Source organism: Haplochromis burtoni, unplaced genomic scaffold (assembly GCF_018398535.1).
Source record: "Haplochromis burtoni strain Fernald_Lab_line unplaced genomic scaffold, NCSU_Asbu1 Contig_296, whole genome shotgun sequence".
Classification (NCBI taxonomy): Eukaryota; Metazoa; Chordata; class Actinopteri; order Cichliformes; family Cichlidae; genus Haplochromis; species Haplochromis burtoni.
This window is the reverse complement of record NW_024582657.1, coordinates 178,643-190,547: the sequence shown is the minus strand read 5'-3', so window position 1 is coordinate 190,547 and position 11,905 is coordinate 178,643. Positions and strand designations below refer to the sequence as shown.

Sequence of the window (11,905 nt, the reverse complement as noted above, 5' to 3'; positions counted from 1 at the left end):
TTCAGTTCTTCTTCAACCCTCTGTTTTTCTTCTTGTGCTATTCTTTGATGCTCTTCATACACAGCTCTCCTTTGTTGCTCTTCTTGTGCAGCTCTCCTTTGTTGCTCTTCTTGTGCAGCTCTCCTTTGTTGCTCTTCTTGTGCAGCTCTTCTTTTCAGTTCTTCTGCAACTCTCTGTTTTTCTTCTTGTGCTCTTCTTTGTTGCTCTTCATACACAGCTCTTCTCTGTTGCTCTTCTTGTGCAGCTCTCCTTTGTTGCTCTTCTTGTGCAGCTCTTCTTTTCAGTTCTTCTGCAGCTCTCTGTTTTTCTTCTTGTGCTCTTCTTAGTTGCTCTTCTTGCACAGCTCTTTTTTGTTGCTCTTCATACACAGCTCTTCTTTGTTGCTCTTCTTGTGCAGCTCTTTTTTGCTGCTCTTCTTCTGCAGCTTTCCTCTGTTGCTCTTCTTGTGCAGCTCTCTGTTGCTCCTCTATTCTTCTGTTCTTCTTTTCCTCAATTTCTTTCATTCTCACTTTTTCTTCTCTTTGTTCTGCTCTAATATCCTCTTCTTTCTGTTTGAATTTTGTTTCTTCATCTGATCTCTCTGCTTCCCTCTGCTTCTCTCGCCTCTCCTTGATCTTAATAGCTACGGCCTCACGCTCTTTTGCTCTCCTCTCCTCTTCTCTCTGAGTGGCTCTCCTCTCTTCTTCAGCCAGAGAAGCTCTACTCTCATCCAATATATGCTTTATTTTCATGTCTTCTTCTCTTTTTATCTCTTCAGACATGAATGCTTGCTCTTCTTCTAATTGTTTTTTCGTACGCTGCTGCTTTGCTATGATTATTCCATGCTGAGTTTCAAGACTTTCTTCTTTTAGTTTTTCTGTCCTCTCATCGTCAGTCTTCGGCCCCAGGTCTTTATTTTGATGTTTTTCAAATCTCCCATCTTGCATTTGTTGAGTAAAATTTTCTTTCCTGTTGCGCATTTGCTCCATGGTTGGATGTAGAGAGTCGTTAACTACAAAAGATGATGTTGCTGGTTGCAAAGAATGACTATTTGGCTGACAAACGGTTTGATCTTCTTGGCATCCCTTTTGGGAGCCAGCTTCAGATATTTGTATTGTCTGAGTTTTTGGTGAATGGTTCCTTTCTTTGTGTTGGGTGTATTTTGCTGCATTGTCTGCCGGGCTTTCCTTCACTTTGGAATCTTGTCTTTCTTTTTCTCCCAGTTTGAACATCCCTGTTCTTTGATGCTCTTTGTCTGTGATTGGAAATACTAGTAGTTTGGGTACTTTATTCACCTTAGCACTCATTTCTGTCTTATCTGGCAAACTTTTCTCTTTTACAGAGTTCTCATGTGGGTCAGTAGTAAACACAGGACGTCTGCTATGACGGGTCTGTATTAGTGGAAAGAATCCTTCCTTTTTGTTGGGTGGGTATTCCTGAAAAGTATTTGCTTCTCTGTCCTCTGAAACAATTACTTTTAACCTTGCATAGTCTGCAATTGCTGATATCTCTGGTGTTGTGGATAGCTTTCCTTTTGGTTTTGTTTTAACTTCAGGTTTTTCTTGAAATGTGCTCTCCCTTGCTGGGAATGAATTTCTTGAACTTTGTCTTTCGGTTGCCGATACAGTGGAGTGGTTCTCAGTTTGTTTTCTAATGTGATTAGCTTGTTCTGCCTTAGCATTTTCATTATTATTCCATCTCTTCCTAGATCTGTCTGTCTGTTTTGATTCTAGCTTATCTTCTGCTTCCCAATTTTTCCTTTTAGCATCTTCATCTTGAACTGTACTTGAATCGGTTGTTTTTCTTTTACTTTGATCCACAGTGAACACAAAGGCTTCAATCTTTCCTTCATTGTGTGTTTCATTGCTGGCAGCTGTTCTGTTTGGTGGTAACCCTGGAAGTCCCCTTCCCTCTGATGCATCTCTATCAGTTTTGCTATTGTACTGTGGCTCATTACTGGTTTCTGTTATCCCTTGTACTTGAAAGTAGTCTCCATTTGCTTGTTGTTCACTTGATTCACCCACCAGTTCCTCACATTTCTTTACTTTTTCAAGCTCTTCATTCTCAGATTGAGTATTCTCGCTTGTTGCATTGTTGCTATTCTGTTGATTGCTAAATTTCAGCGAATCAGACAGTTTTCTAACACTGGACAGCACATGTGTGTCATCAGAACTAGATCTCTCAGTGCATGCTTGTTCTTCTGTGCTTAAAGTGATAACTTTTTCTTGGCAACTAGATGATGTAACTTCTTTCTCTTTATTAGCTTGCACTCGATCAAATGGCAAAGTTGCACCATCTTCTTTTCCAACTATCGCCATGTTATCCGTCTCAGTTACTGATGGTACAACTCTGATGGCGATGCTGTCAATGTGCACGTTATCGTTCTCTTTTTTATTATCCCTGATTTGGTTGTCATTATATTGAAATTTGTGTGATCCATGTGTGTTTTCATTTTTGAATAACTTGTTGGAAGAACTGGTGTTTAACATTTTTGGAACTATAGAGTCATGTTTGTTTTCCTCAAGTAGCGGTGCTGTTTTGCCATCTACATTGCTGATGTTGGCCTGATTGTCCACATTTGTCATATCTTCTTTCAGAACTTGCTTAGCGACCTGCTTTATCAGCATTTCAGCATCATTCATGTTGTTGATTCCAGTGTTCACTGTTGGGACAGCTAAGTTCTCATTGCTATGAGCTGTTTGCACTTTTTGTGGATTTTTCTCTTCATCTGTCCTCTCTCTTAGCATTTTATCTGTGTTGTGATCCTTTCCTTGTCTTGCTTTTATGTCCTCTTTGTGGTGAAGGGGTTGAGTTTCACCTGGCACTGTATTTTTAGCGGGTACAGTGATGGTACCTTTTTTGGTCAAGGTTTCTGGCTGTGTTTCCCCCTGAGGTTTTGTATTCATAGTAGAACCATCCTGCTGTGGATGTGTCCTTTCCTGACACATCTTCATATTGTTCTTTACTGCTTCCGAGAGTGGTGTTTCTTGCACATTTTCAGGATGACTTTCTCTAACAAATTTAGCCTGATCTTCTGTTTCCTGCGTGTTATTTTTCTTTATGACCTCATTTGAAGATGTGTTTCTTTCAGTTAATTCTAGACATGAGTTGGGAGAACACTTATCCAGTTCTGAACTGTTGTTTTCTTTCTCTGTTACATTCAGATGGTTTTGAGCATTGTTATTCCCTTGACCAGTGTTCACAGTTGGCTTTCTTTCGTGTACAGTTACCATTATTCCCATAATCTGCAAGCTATGATCAGCTGCAGGTTCTTTTTTCTGACCAAAGACAATGTTTAGTGAAGGTGCTAAGTCTACATAAGCTTCTTCTTTACTTTCAGCCTTTTCTGTCATCACAGGTTTGGAGCTTGCAGTTTTGACACAGGTGGCGTCTGCAGGATCTTCTTCCTTTTTGTTGGGAATGTCAGCTTTTATATCTGAAGAGTCTTTACCTCCATCTTTTGGTTTTCCAGATATTTCTGCATGAACTGCTTTCTGTTCTTCTTGGTTGATCGTGAGTGGCTGCTCTTTATTTTGCATTGGTTTGGACTCCAGCTTTTGATTTTGTAGCAAGCATTCAGTTGTGCTCATGATATTATGAGTGGTGGTTGCTGTAGATTTAACTGGTATAGTAGCAGAGCTTGAAGGTGAAACAGACTTGACACGGTCCATCTGTACTCCTAAAGAGCCCATCTGAGGTTTCAGTGTTGCATTACTGGGCATTATACTTTCATGCTTTTTAGACGCCTCCTGCGATGGCGGCCTCTGTCGTATCTTAACTGTCTGACTACAAGCTAATTGCTTGGAAGAATTTTTGGATATGAATCCATCTCGTATAGCACAGCCCTTTTCTTTAATTGCTGAAATTTCCTTTTCAGCATGAGCTTTTATCTTGGAAGTCAGAATCTCTTGCTTGGTCATGGCTCTTTCTTTATGAGACAGTGATTTGGGAGGCATAAAATGCTGATCTTTACTTGGGCCTACATTGTGCTCAGCTGACTTAGGTTTCCTTTCATGGGGTAGCAGTTTCACCCAATCAGAATCTCTTTGCTGTGAAACCTCAGTGTCTTTCACAGGGGTGCATTTTTCCAATTTTTCAACACTGTTGTCCTTCATGTTATCGCTAACAGTGTCAAAATTTGCTCTGTTATTTACATTAGTTACAGAATAATTGGCACTGGGTAATTTGGATTCTTTGGCTGACACATTGTAAACAGGCTGACTTTCAGAGACTTCACTGGATTTAAAGCCACCTACTTCCTCTATATTTTTTTGGTTAGCTGTGATAAATCTGCTTGTAGGACTGTGTTCTTCTGTTGATTTCTCCTTATTTACTTTCTCAACTTTATTAGGAGGTAAAACTTGATTTTCACAAGGACCATTTAATAAGACATTCCCTGTCACTGATGAATTGTTTTTGTCTGTTGAAATTCTGTTAGTACAGCCATATTTCTCTCTCAGATGTTCATAATCATCACTGCCTCTGCTGGATTGATCATTATCTTTTCTGATAACTGTTTCTTCCTGGTGACGCTTTTGAACTTCCTTATCTTTCTTTAAGTAATTCTCTTTTTCATTTATATTTAACTTTGAAGGAACATCGTTCTTTGAAGTGCCATCCTCTTTTATGATGATGGCATGTCTGCCTTTCTCTTTTTGCTCACATCTCATTTTCTCTTTTATTTTGGCTAACTCTGCTTTAGCTTTAGCTAGCTCGGTCTTGACTTGCTTGACTTTATCTGGCTCACTTTTGACCAGTTGTGCAGCCGTTAGTTTAGCTGTGAGTTTAGCTGACATTTCCTGCATGCTTTCTGCTTTTATAAGCTCTGCTTTAGCTCGCTCCTGCTTTGCCCATTCTGCTTTTCCAACTTCAGGTTTAGCATCTTGCGTTGTGCTTGTTCCTGTTGTAGACTGCTCTATATTCACATGAACTGAAGCTTTTACTTCCTTTGCTTTTCGGAAACTCCCAGCTTTAATGTGGTCTGTTTGGATCTTCTCCACTTCAGCTACATTTGTCTTCACTTCTTTTGCTTCAGTTTGCTGCTCTTTTGCATGCTCTGTTTTTTCCACCCCAGCCGTTTTTACATTAACCTTTTCTGTTCCAGATTGTTCTGTTTCTGTCTGCTCTTTCTTAACTTGTTCAGTGGTTACCTCCATTTGCTGGACTTGTGCTACATTGATCCAATTTTCTGTGGCCTGTTCAGTTTTAGCTTCCTCTATTCTCGTCTGCCAAGCCTGCTCGGTTTTTGCCAGTTCAGTTTTTATGTGCTCTTCTTTTAGCTTCTCTGTTTCAGCTCGTTCCGCTTTGACCTGCTTACCCTGCTCCTTTTTAATGTGCTCAGCTCTTGCTTCCTCTGTGATATTTCTTGGCTCATCTCTTACCTCGTGTACTCTGGTTTGTTCAGCCTTTGTCTGCTCCTCTCTGGCAAGCTCTGGTTGTTTTTCTCTGAACTGTCTTGTTTGTTCTCCTTTTATCTTCTCCTCTTTATTTTCTTTAATATGTTCTGCTTGGGGTTGTTTCCCTCTCTCCTCCTTTATTAGTCCTGATTTGACCCGCTCTGCTGCGTCTTTCTGCGAATCATTCTGCCCTGCTAAAATTAACTTAGAGGGCTCTGCTTTAGGCTGCTCCACTTGAGCCCCCTGCTGAACTTTTGCCACCTCTGCCTGGGTGTGGTGGGATTTTATATGTTCTGCCATGACCTGTTTAGCCTTGACCTCAGCAAACTGTCTCTCCGTCATCTGCTCTGCTATTTGGGGGGCAGATGTTTTGTCTGGGTTAAATGAATTTATGTGTATATTATGTTCAGACTGTGGTTTCACTTCTGAAGGCTGAAGACTCTGGACCTCGTGTCCCCTTGGAATTTGCATATATTGTTTTCTTTGACTTGTTTCACCCATGCCTATATGTTTGTCTTTAGCAGAAGAAAACATCTGATGGCTTATACATTCATTGTCATTATATTTGTTATAATCCTGTTTAAAATAATGATCTTTCAAATCAGTTTTCTCATTACATCCAGAATGTGTTTGAAGCACTCCTTTGTCCTGGTGACTTTCTTGCCTTGTCTTTTCCATTAAAGTAGCTGTTTCTTGTTTCCATGGAGAGATAGTTGCATTCATGCTGAGCTTTTCTGTATCTTGGCTGTTTGTCTGCCTCCACTTATCCTGTAAGGAGACATTACTGTAATCATGTTTGTTGTGTTTGAGCTGCTCACATTTCTCCACCTTTGTGAATAGCCTTCCCACTGTTTCATTAAAAGGTTGTTCAATGTTTGGCTTGCTTATTAAATATTCTCCACTTTGATTGTTGTCAGCATTTAGCCTTGGTGTTTCTGTAGCTGAATAAGGTGTTTTATGTGTGTATAAAGCCCCTCCCAAAGTTCCTACATCAGCCATAGTATCCTGCCTATAGGGAGCAAATGATGCTAAATCTTCATGGAGATTCTGTCCATTAGCCAGCTTATTGCCGGTGTAGTTTTCAGGTAAAAATCCAGTAAACCCAGAGTGATGAACCATCTGGGCTTGCATCTGAGCTCTCTGGTAATCGCTTAAAGAGTATTCTGCATATTGGCCTGTAGTTGCCATTACAGGTTGAGAATTTGACATTGTAAGTGACAGTTCTGGGATGCGATACTGGTTCATAGCAGCATTTGTCCTGCTGGATTCTTGTAGCTGTGAAAATTGAATTTCTGAATCTGGAAATTCAGGGATATCTATCACAGTATCTCTAGGCTCGTGCGTTGGTGGCTGTTTGTTGTTCTCGGACGTCTCCGCTGCTTTAAATTTGGTAGGACTGTAGGTGCTTTTTACTCGTTTTCTGTTGTCTTTGAGATTGAAGAGCAGACTCGTGGCTCTGGATTTGTAGGTGGACATCCTAATGTCGGGAGTCACACCCCTGCTTTCAGCTCGTACTGGAGAATGCTCTACAGGTTGAGGAGAAGTTGCATAATGTTGGAGATCAGAAGAAACAGCTTCTTGATGTGCATGGACCAGAGGTGTCAGCAGCTGGCTGATGTTAAATGGCGTGGTGCTTGTGTTACTGCCAATAGCGTTAGGTGCCACTGTTACTGCATTATTGCCAAGACTTACATTTTCTTTTCTGTAAAGTACTGTTTGTTGGTTTTCTGTCACTTCCGTAGTAATATTTTGCTCTGCCATCATTTTGATTTTCTGCTGGAGGGCTTTGACAGAGCTGATGGTGTCCCTCACACGTCGAGACATCTCAATGGTGGGTGATGCAGTCGATGGGCGATGGGACGGAAGCCTGTTGGTTCCCACACTCTGGCTTCTTTTTCTGTGAGGGTAATTACCTGCCAACTCTGACTCACAGCGTTTCTCCACAGCTGAAGCGTTCTGTAGCACTGTAGATGTCGAGGTGGAACGTGGAAGAGATGGTGAAATCATGGGTGCCAAGTTACTCCTTGGCCGTCTGATACCTGTATAATGACCCTGTGGTTGACCCATCTGTGAAGGCTCCTTGTACATAGGTGTCTCATACCATTTAGCGAACTCGGAACGGTGCATAAAGCCTGAGATTTGTCCTTGCTGGAAGGGAAACCTGTTATGGTCCCTCCACACCTTGAAGGGACTAAACTCGCTGTGTATAAAGACATTAGAGTTGCAGTTGACCTGTGTGCACATGCTCTGTTTATTGTGTGAAGATCTCATAAAAGAAGATGCAGAACTGTGAGACACTGCTGCTACATCAGATCCAAAGGAGTGGAGGTTGTTGTCTCCATATGAGAATGAACCAGAAGAGGGGAAATGACTGCTGTGAAAATTTTGCTGGTATGATGTAGAGAATTCAGAAAGTTCCCTCTGGATACTCATTAGAGCTGATTTGTCCCAGCTCGTCTCATCTTTCCACTCTCTGATTTTGTCATCCATTCCTACTCCATCCCTGTTTCGCTCAGAATTAAATGCTCTGATGAGAGAGGAAACTCTGGAGTTGCTTTTGCGTTGCTGTGAACTCAACTCTGTGGCTCCATTGCTGAGAAAGTTGAGCCGTTCCTCCTTTAAAGATGTTTCCTTTTGAGAGGTTTCCACAACGGAGTGCTGGAATGTGGCAGAAATCCTCCCCTGTGTCCTTTCTCCATGAACCTCCCATTGTGGATCTCTGTGAATCTCACCTCCATACATTCTTCCATGGCTCCAGTCCTGTCCATACTGCTGCACCTTGAGGCTGAAGTTCTCACGTGCAGCTCTCTTAAGTTCTTCCCTTTCTCTGTCCTCTCCGTCCTCTCTGTCCTGTCCGCTCTGGCTAAAGGCCAGCTGTCTGTCTCTCTGAGTGCAGGGTGAAGACAGACTTAGGTCTGAGTCATTATAAACAGCTTCATCGCCGATACAGAGACTCCTGAATGCCCTGTCTGTCAGACTGCAGACCTCACGGTCATTCTCATCCAAGAAGGACCCACCGCTGGAGGTGTCGCTGTAGCCTCCATCGCTGTGCCTTCGATGCCTGCCACTCTTTCGGCCAGAGCGGCGCTTCTCAACGGAGGTCATGATGCAGAATTGCAAACAAAAATGTCTGCCTTCAGTTGTTCAAACATTCATGCAAACATAGACCTCAAAATTACACACTCTGCCTGGTGCTGGAGCTGCTGCACCCAGAATTTAGGGCCCTGGGTCAGGATTTTGTAAAGCCAGTAGCTCCTACGGCATCATGCCATTTAGCTGGCCTGTCTCCAAAACAATCCCAGAGTTTGTTGTTTTCCTAGAAGAAAAAGGAAATGGGAAATAGGCCAGGATGAGTGCTGTAATCCATCACTGTATAAAACACAGTTTCATAACACTATTTTGCTCAATTTATTGCAAACTTATCCAAAGACTAAAATATATACAATATTCACAATATGTCATTTGTTGTGGTGCTTAAGTTTTTGGTTGCTGGTCTTGATACGTTTAAATTTTCTTTTGCATTAAGCCACAATGTACTGTATGTGGTTCTGAAAACAGCGCTGTAAATCCTTCCACTCAATCACTGTGACCTTCAGAGATCAGAGACATGTTGTGAATAAAACTACACTGTTGCTAGGCGCGGCGAAGACAGCCTCACGTGAGTTATTTAGGGTAATCAAGATGCATCTGTACAAATTTAGATGGGCACGCATGCACCACAAATTGACTTCGCAGTGCAAGACAGAAACTGAGTAATCAGAGCTTGAAATGAACACATAATGTCACATTTTCAAGTCACTAATGCTGCTGATCTTCAATCAGCCTGTTTCCTGTCTAGTCAAAGAGGGAAAACATCTTATTAGGACTTGTCAAGTGTGACACTGAAACTTTTTTTTCTTTACATAGGGGGTGAAAATTAGATTATAATATCCTTAAGCATAGCTCTTACTATTCTGGGATTTTACATGTATAAATTACCTAATCTACTGCCAGTAAAGTGCATAATCTGTTATCGATTTTTTCAAACAAACTATATGTCATTTAGACTCCTTTAAATTATCATTAATTACAAAGAATGTTCTTCTTTCATAAATAAACATGCAAAGCCTTAATCTAAATGAAACTCAAAACATCCAAGGCCACATGTAAGATCTAAGTAGTAGAACAGCTGACACAGAAGCTTTACTTTTCCTATTATTTACACTCATGAACTTCTTGTGGTGGGCTTCAAAATTCACTAAACTGAATTAGAAAATATATCCACAATTCTACAAATCACAAACCCTGGGTTAAATATTAAAATATAGTTTAACATATCTGCAATAATGTAGTTTGTTTCTTCCCAGCTGCAGGATATAGGTGAGGTATCACATTCTTCTTCTGTTGTACTGTAAATGGGTAATATCATGGGTATATTTTGGTTAAATACTATGCAGCTGCCAAGCAGCCATCACCTTGCTCAGAGTACTCAGTGGGTCATTAATATCTTTTGACCTGGAGGCTATCCATCTGATACACATCTATAACACAGTTACTCACCACACTGCTGTACTGACCGACTACATCAGCATCTAATAAGAGCGATGCAGAAATAAAAAGAAGTTTAAAACTATAATGCAACACGTTTCTCTATTAAGCAAAAAAAAAAAAAACGCAGAAGCTTGAACAAGGCCACATGTTCCATGTCTTTGCATTGTCCCAGTACACTCACAACAAGCATCTTCTTTCAGTGTATTAAAAGAAACATTGAGAAAATGATCAAAGCAATGAAAACATTTTAGATTTTTGTTTTCATCCCAGTCTGTCTTGAATCAAGCAAAACATTTGGTATATAGAGAGAGACTTCTTAAAAAAGAAGCATTAAAGACGTGCACAATTTTGATAGCCATCCCTCATCCGGCTGCATTTTTTTTTTTTTTTTTTTTTTTGCAGTGGTGTCTTGTAAAACTGCCAGCTTGATTTCAGCCCATTCTTGCATGTGACAGGTTTATTTTTGTGCAGTGACGGGTCTCCAGCTTAAACCTGACACCAAAGATGACTCGTTTTCAGATGGGACTCCAATCCAGTCCAAAGGAAGACTGAACGGGAATGTCTCTGTACCTTCTCAAAGGATAACAGTAAATGTTTACTGATGTCAGCAAGTTTCAGTGGAACAAAACCAAATTCTATAAGTGCAGCTAAACACTGCACAGTACCTTCAGTAAGTCAATGTGTACTACCTTTTTACAAACGGGATCAGAGATTTTCTTATCTCTTACCTTTCTTATCTGTGTGAAAATCATTGAAATTCCAAGCTTAAGAGTAATGTTATGTACATCTGTTATGGTCATGTTTTTTGGGGGCATTTTTCATGTATTTCTTTCAAATATGAACAAGAATGCACACTGAGATTATTGCCTTACCTTTGAGTTTTATATTCCATAATTTGCGCCTTGTTGTAAACTCCTCAAAAGTGTTTCATCTCTTTAAAAAAGCCTTTGACGCTGATCTGATCTGTCCCCTCTCACAGCTCCAGCTCTCAGAAATCCAAAAAGCCCCTCTATGTAGTCCACTTTCAGGTCTCTGAGCCGCAAGCAGGACTCGGGCTGGAGACTAGACAGAAATAGAGGAGTTGTCCCAGGGAGAGTGTCCACCATGGGGGACCAGAATGAGGACTCGGGCTAGCATGTGGGTCTGTGAAATCCTTTGGTGTCGAGTGTCAGATGGATGAAACAAACAGCCTCTCAACTATTTATAAATCTGGACAGCTACTATTGGCCATTAGCAGCCAGAGCTAACTGTCAGTAAACTGGAAACGTATTGCAAGTTTGTGAGGAGGTTGCAAGATCTAAACCAGGAGAAAACACTAATTTCCTGAGGATGCGCTATGGTGCTGAGTGTTTGGGAGGGTGTATGGAGGGGCTGTAGCTTGGGTACCCTTCTGGGAGACAGAAATAACTTGATTGTGTTGCACTCAAGTGCCACCTTCTTTGTTGAACAGAACTGACAAGCACTATATTGAGTGTCAACAAGTGGCCTCCGGCCACTTTGCTTGAATGAAGCGTCATGTTGGACAAAATGAGGGAATTTTTTTTTCTATCATTGTTGGGCTTTTCCCCCCCATCTATTTCCTTTTATTTTTTGTTTGACACATCATGTCTGAGAGGTTAATTTTAACCTGAATTTTCACTTTATTACAGTACTCAAACCATGGCCCGTCTAATCTCCCTGACTACAGCCTCACTCAACCCCCAGCAGAAAAGGCCATAAGGCAAAGGAAGGGGAGGAACTGTACCTCCCCCTTTCACCCCCATAGCTCCTTCCCCTCCTACAGCATGCTGCTATAATAGGAGATTGCTGCAGCAGATAGTTTCCTGGGATTCTTGGCGGGTGCAGGGCTGGCCTGACAGGATGATGGACACACACACATGGGCCTTAATGGAGACGCACTCCTCCGCACATGCCCACACACACACACACACACACACACACACACACACACACACACACACACACACACACACACACACACACACACACACACACACACA

At 41.3% G+C, this 11,905-nt stretch overlaps 1 protein-coding gene across 1 annotated transcript in view; it reads right to left on the bottom strand.

The window, feature by feature from the left end:
• LOC102300661 overlaps positions 1–11,282 on the bottom strand; it is a 15,741-nt gene extending 4,459 nt beyond the window's left edge. The window contains exons 1-2 of the mRNA XM_042228019.1: positions 10,778–11,282; positions 7–8,691 (exon numbers count right to left, since the gene is read on the bottom strand). Coding sequence (XP_042083953.1) covers positions 7–8,480 — 8,474 coding nt within the window. The 5' untranslated portion in view covers positions 8,481–8,691; positions 10,778–11,282. The remainder of the gene's footprint in view (positions 1–6; positions 8,692–10,777) is intronic.
• Between the last annotated feature and the right edge of the window lie 623 nt (positions 11,283–11,905).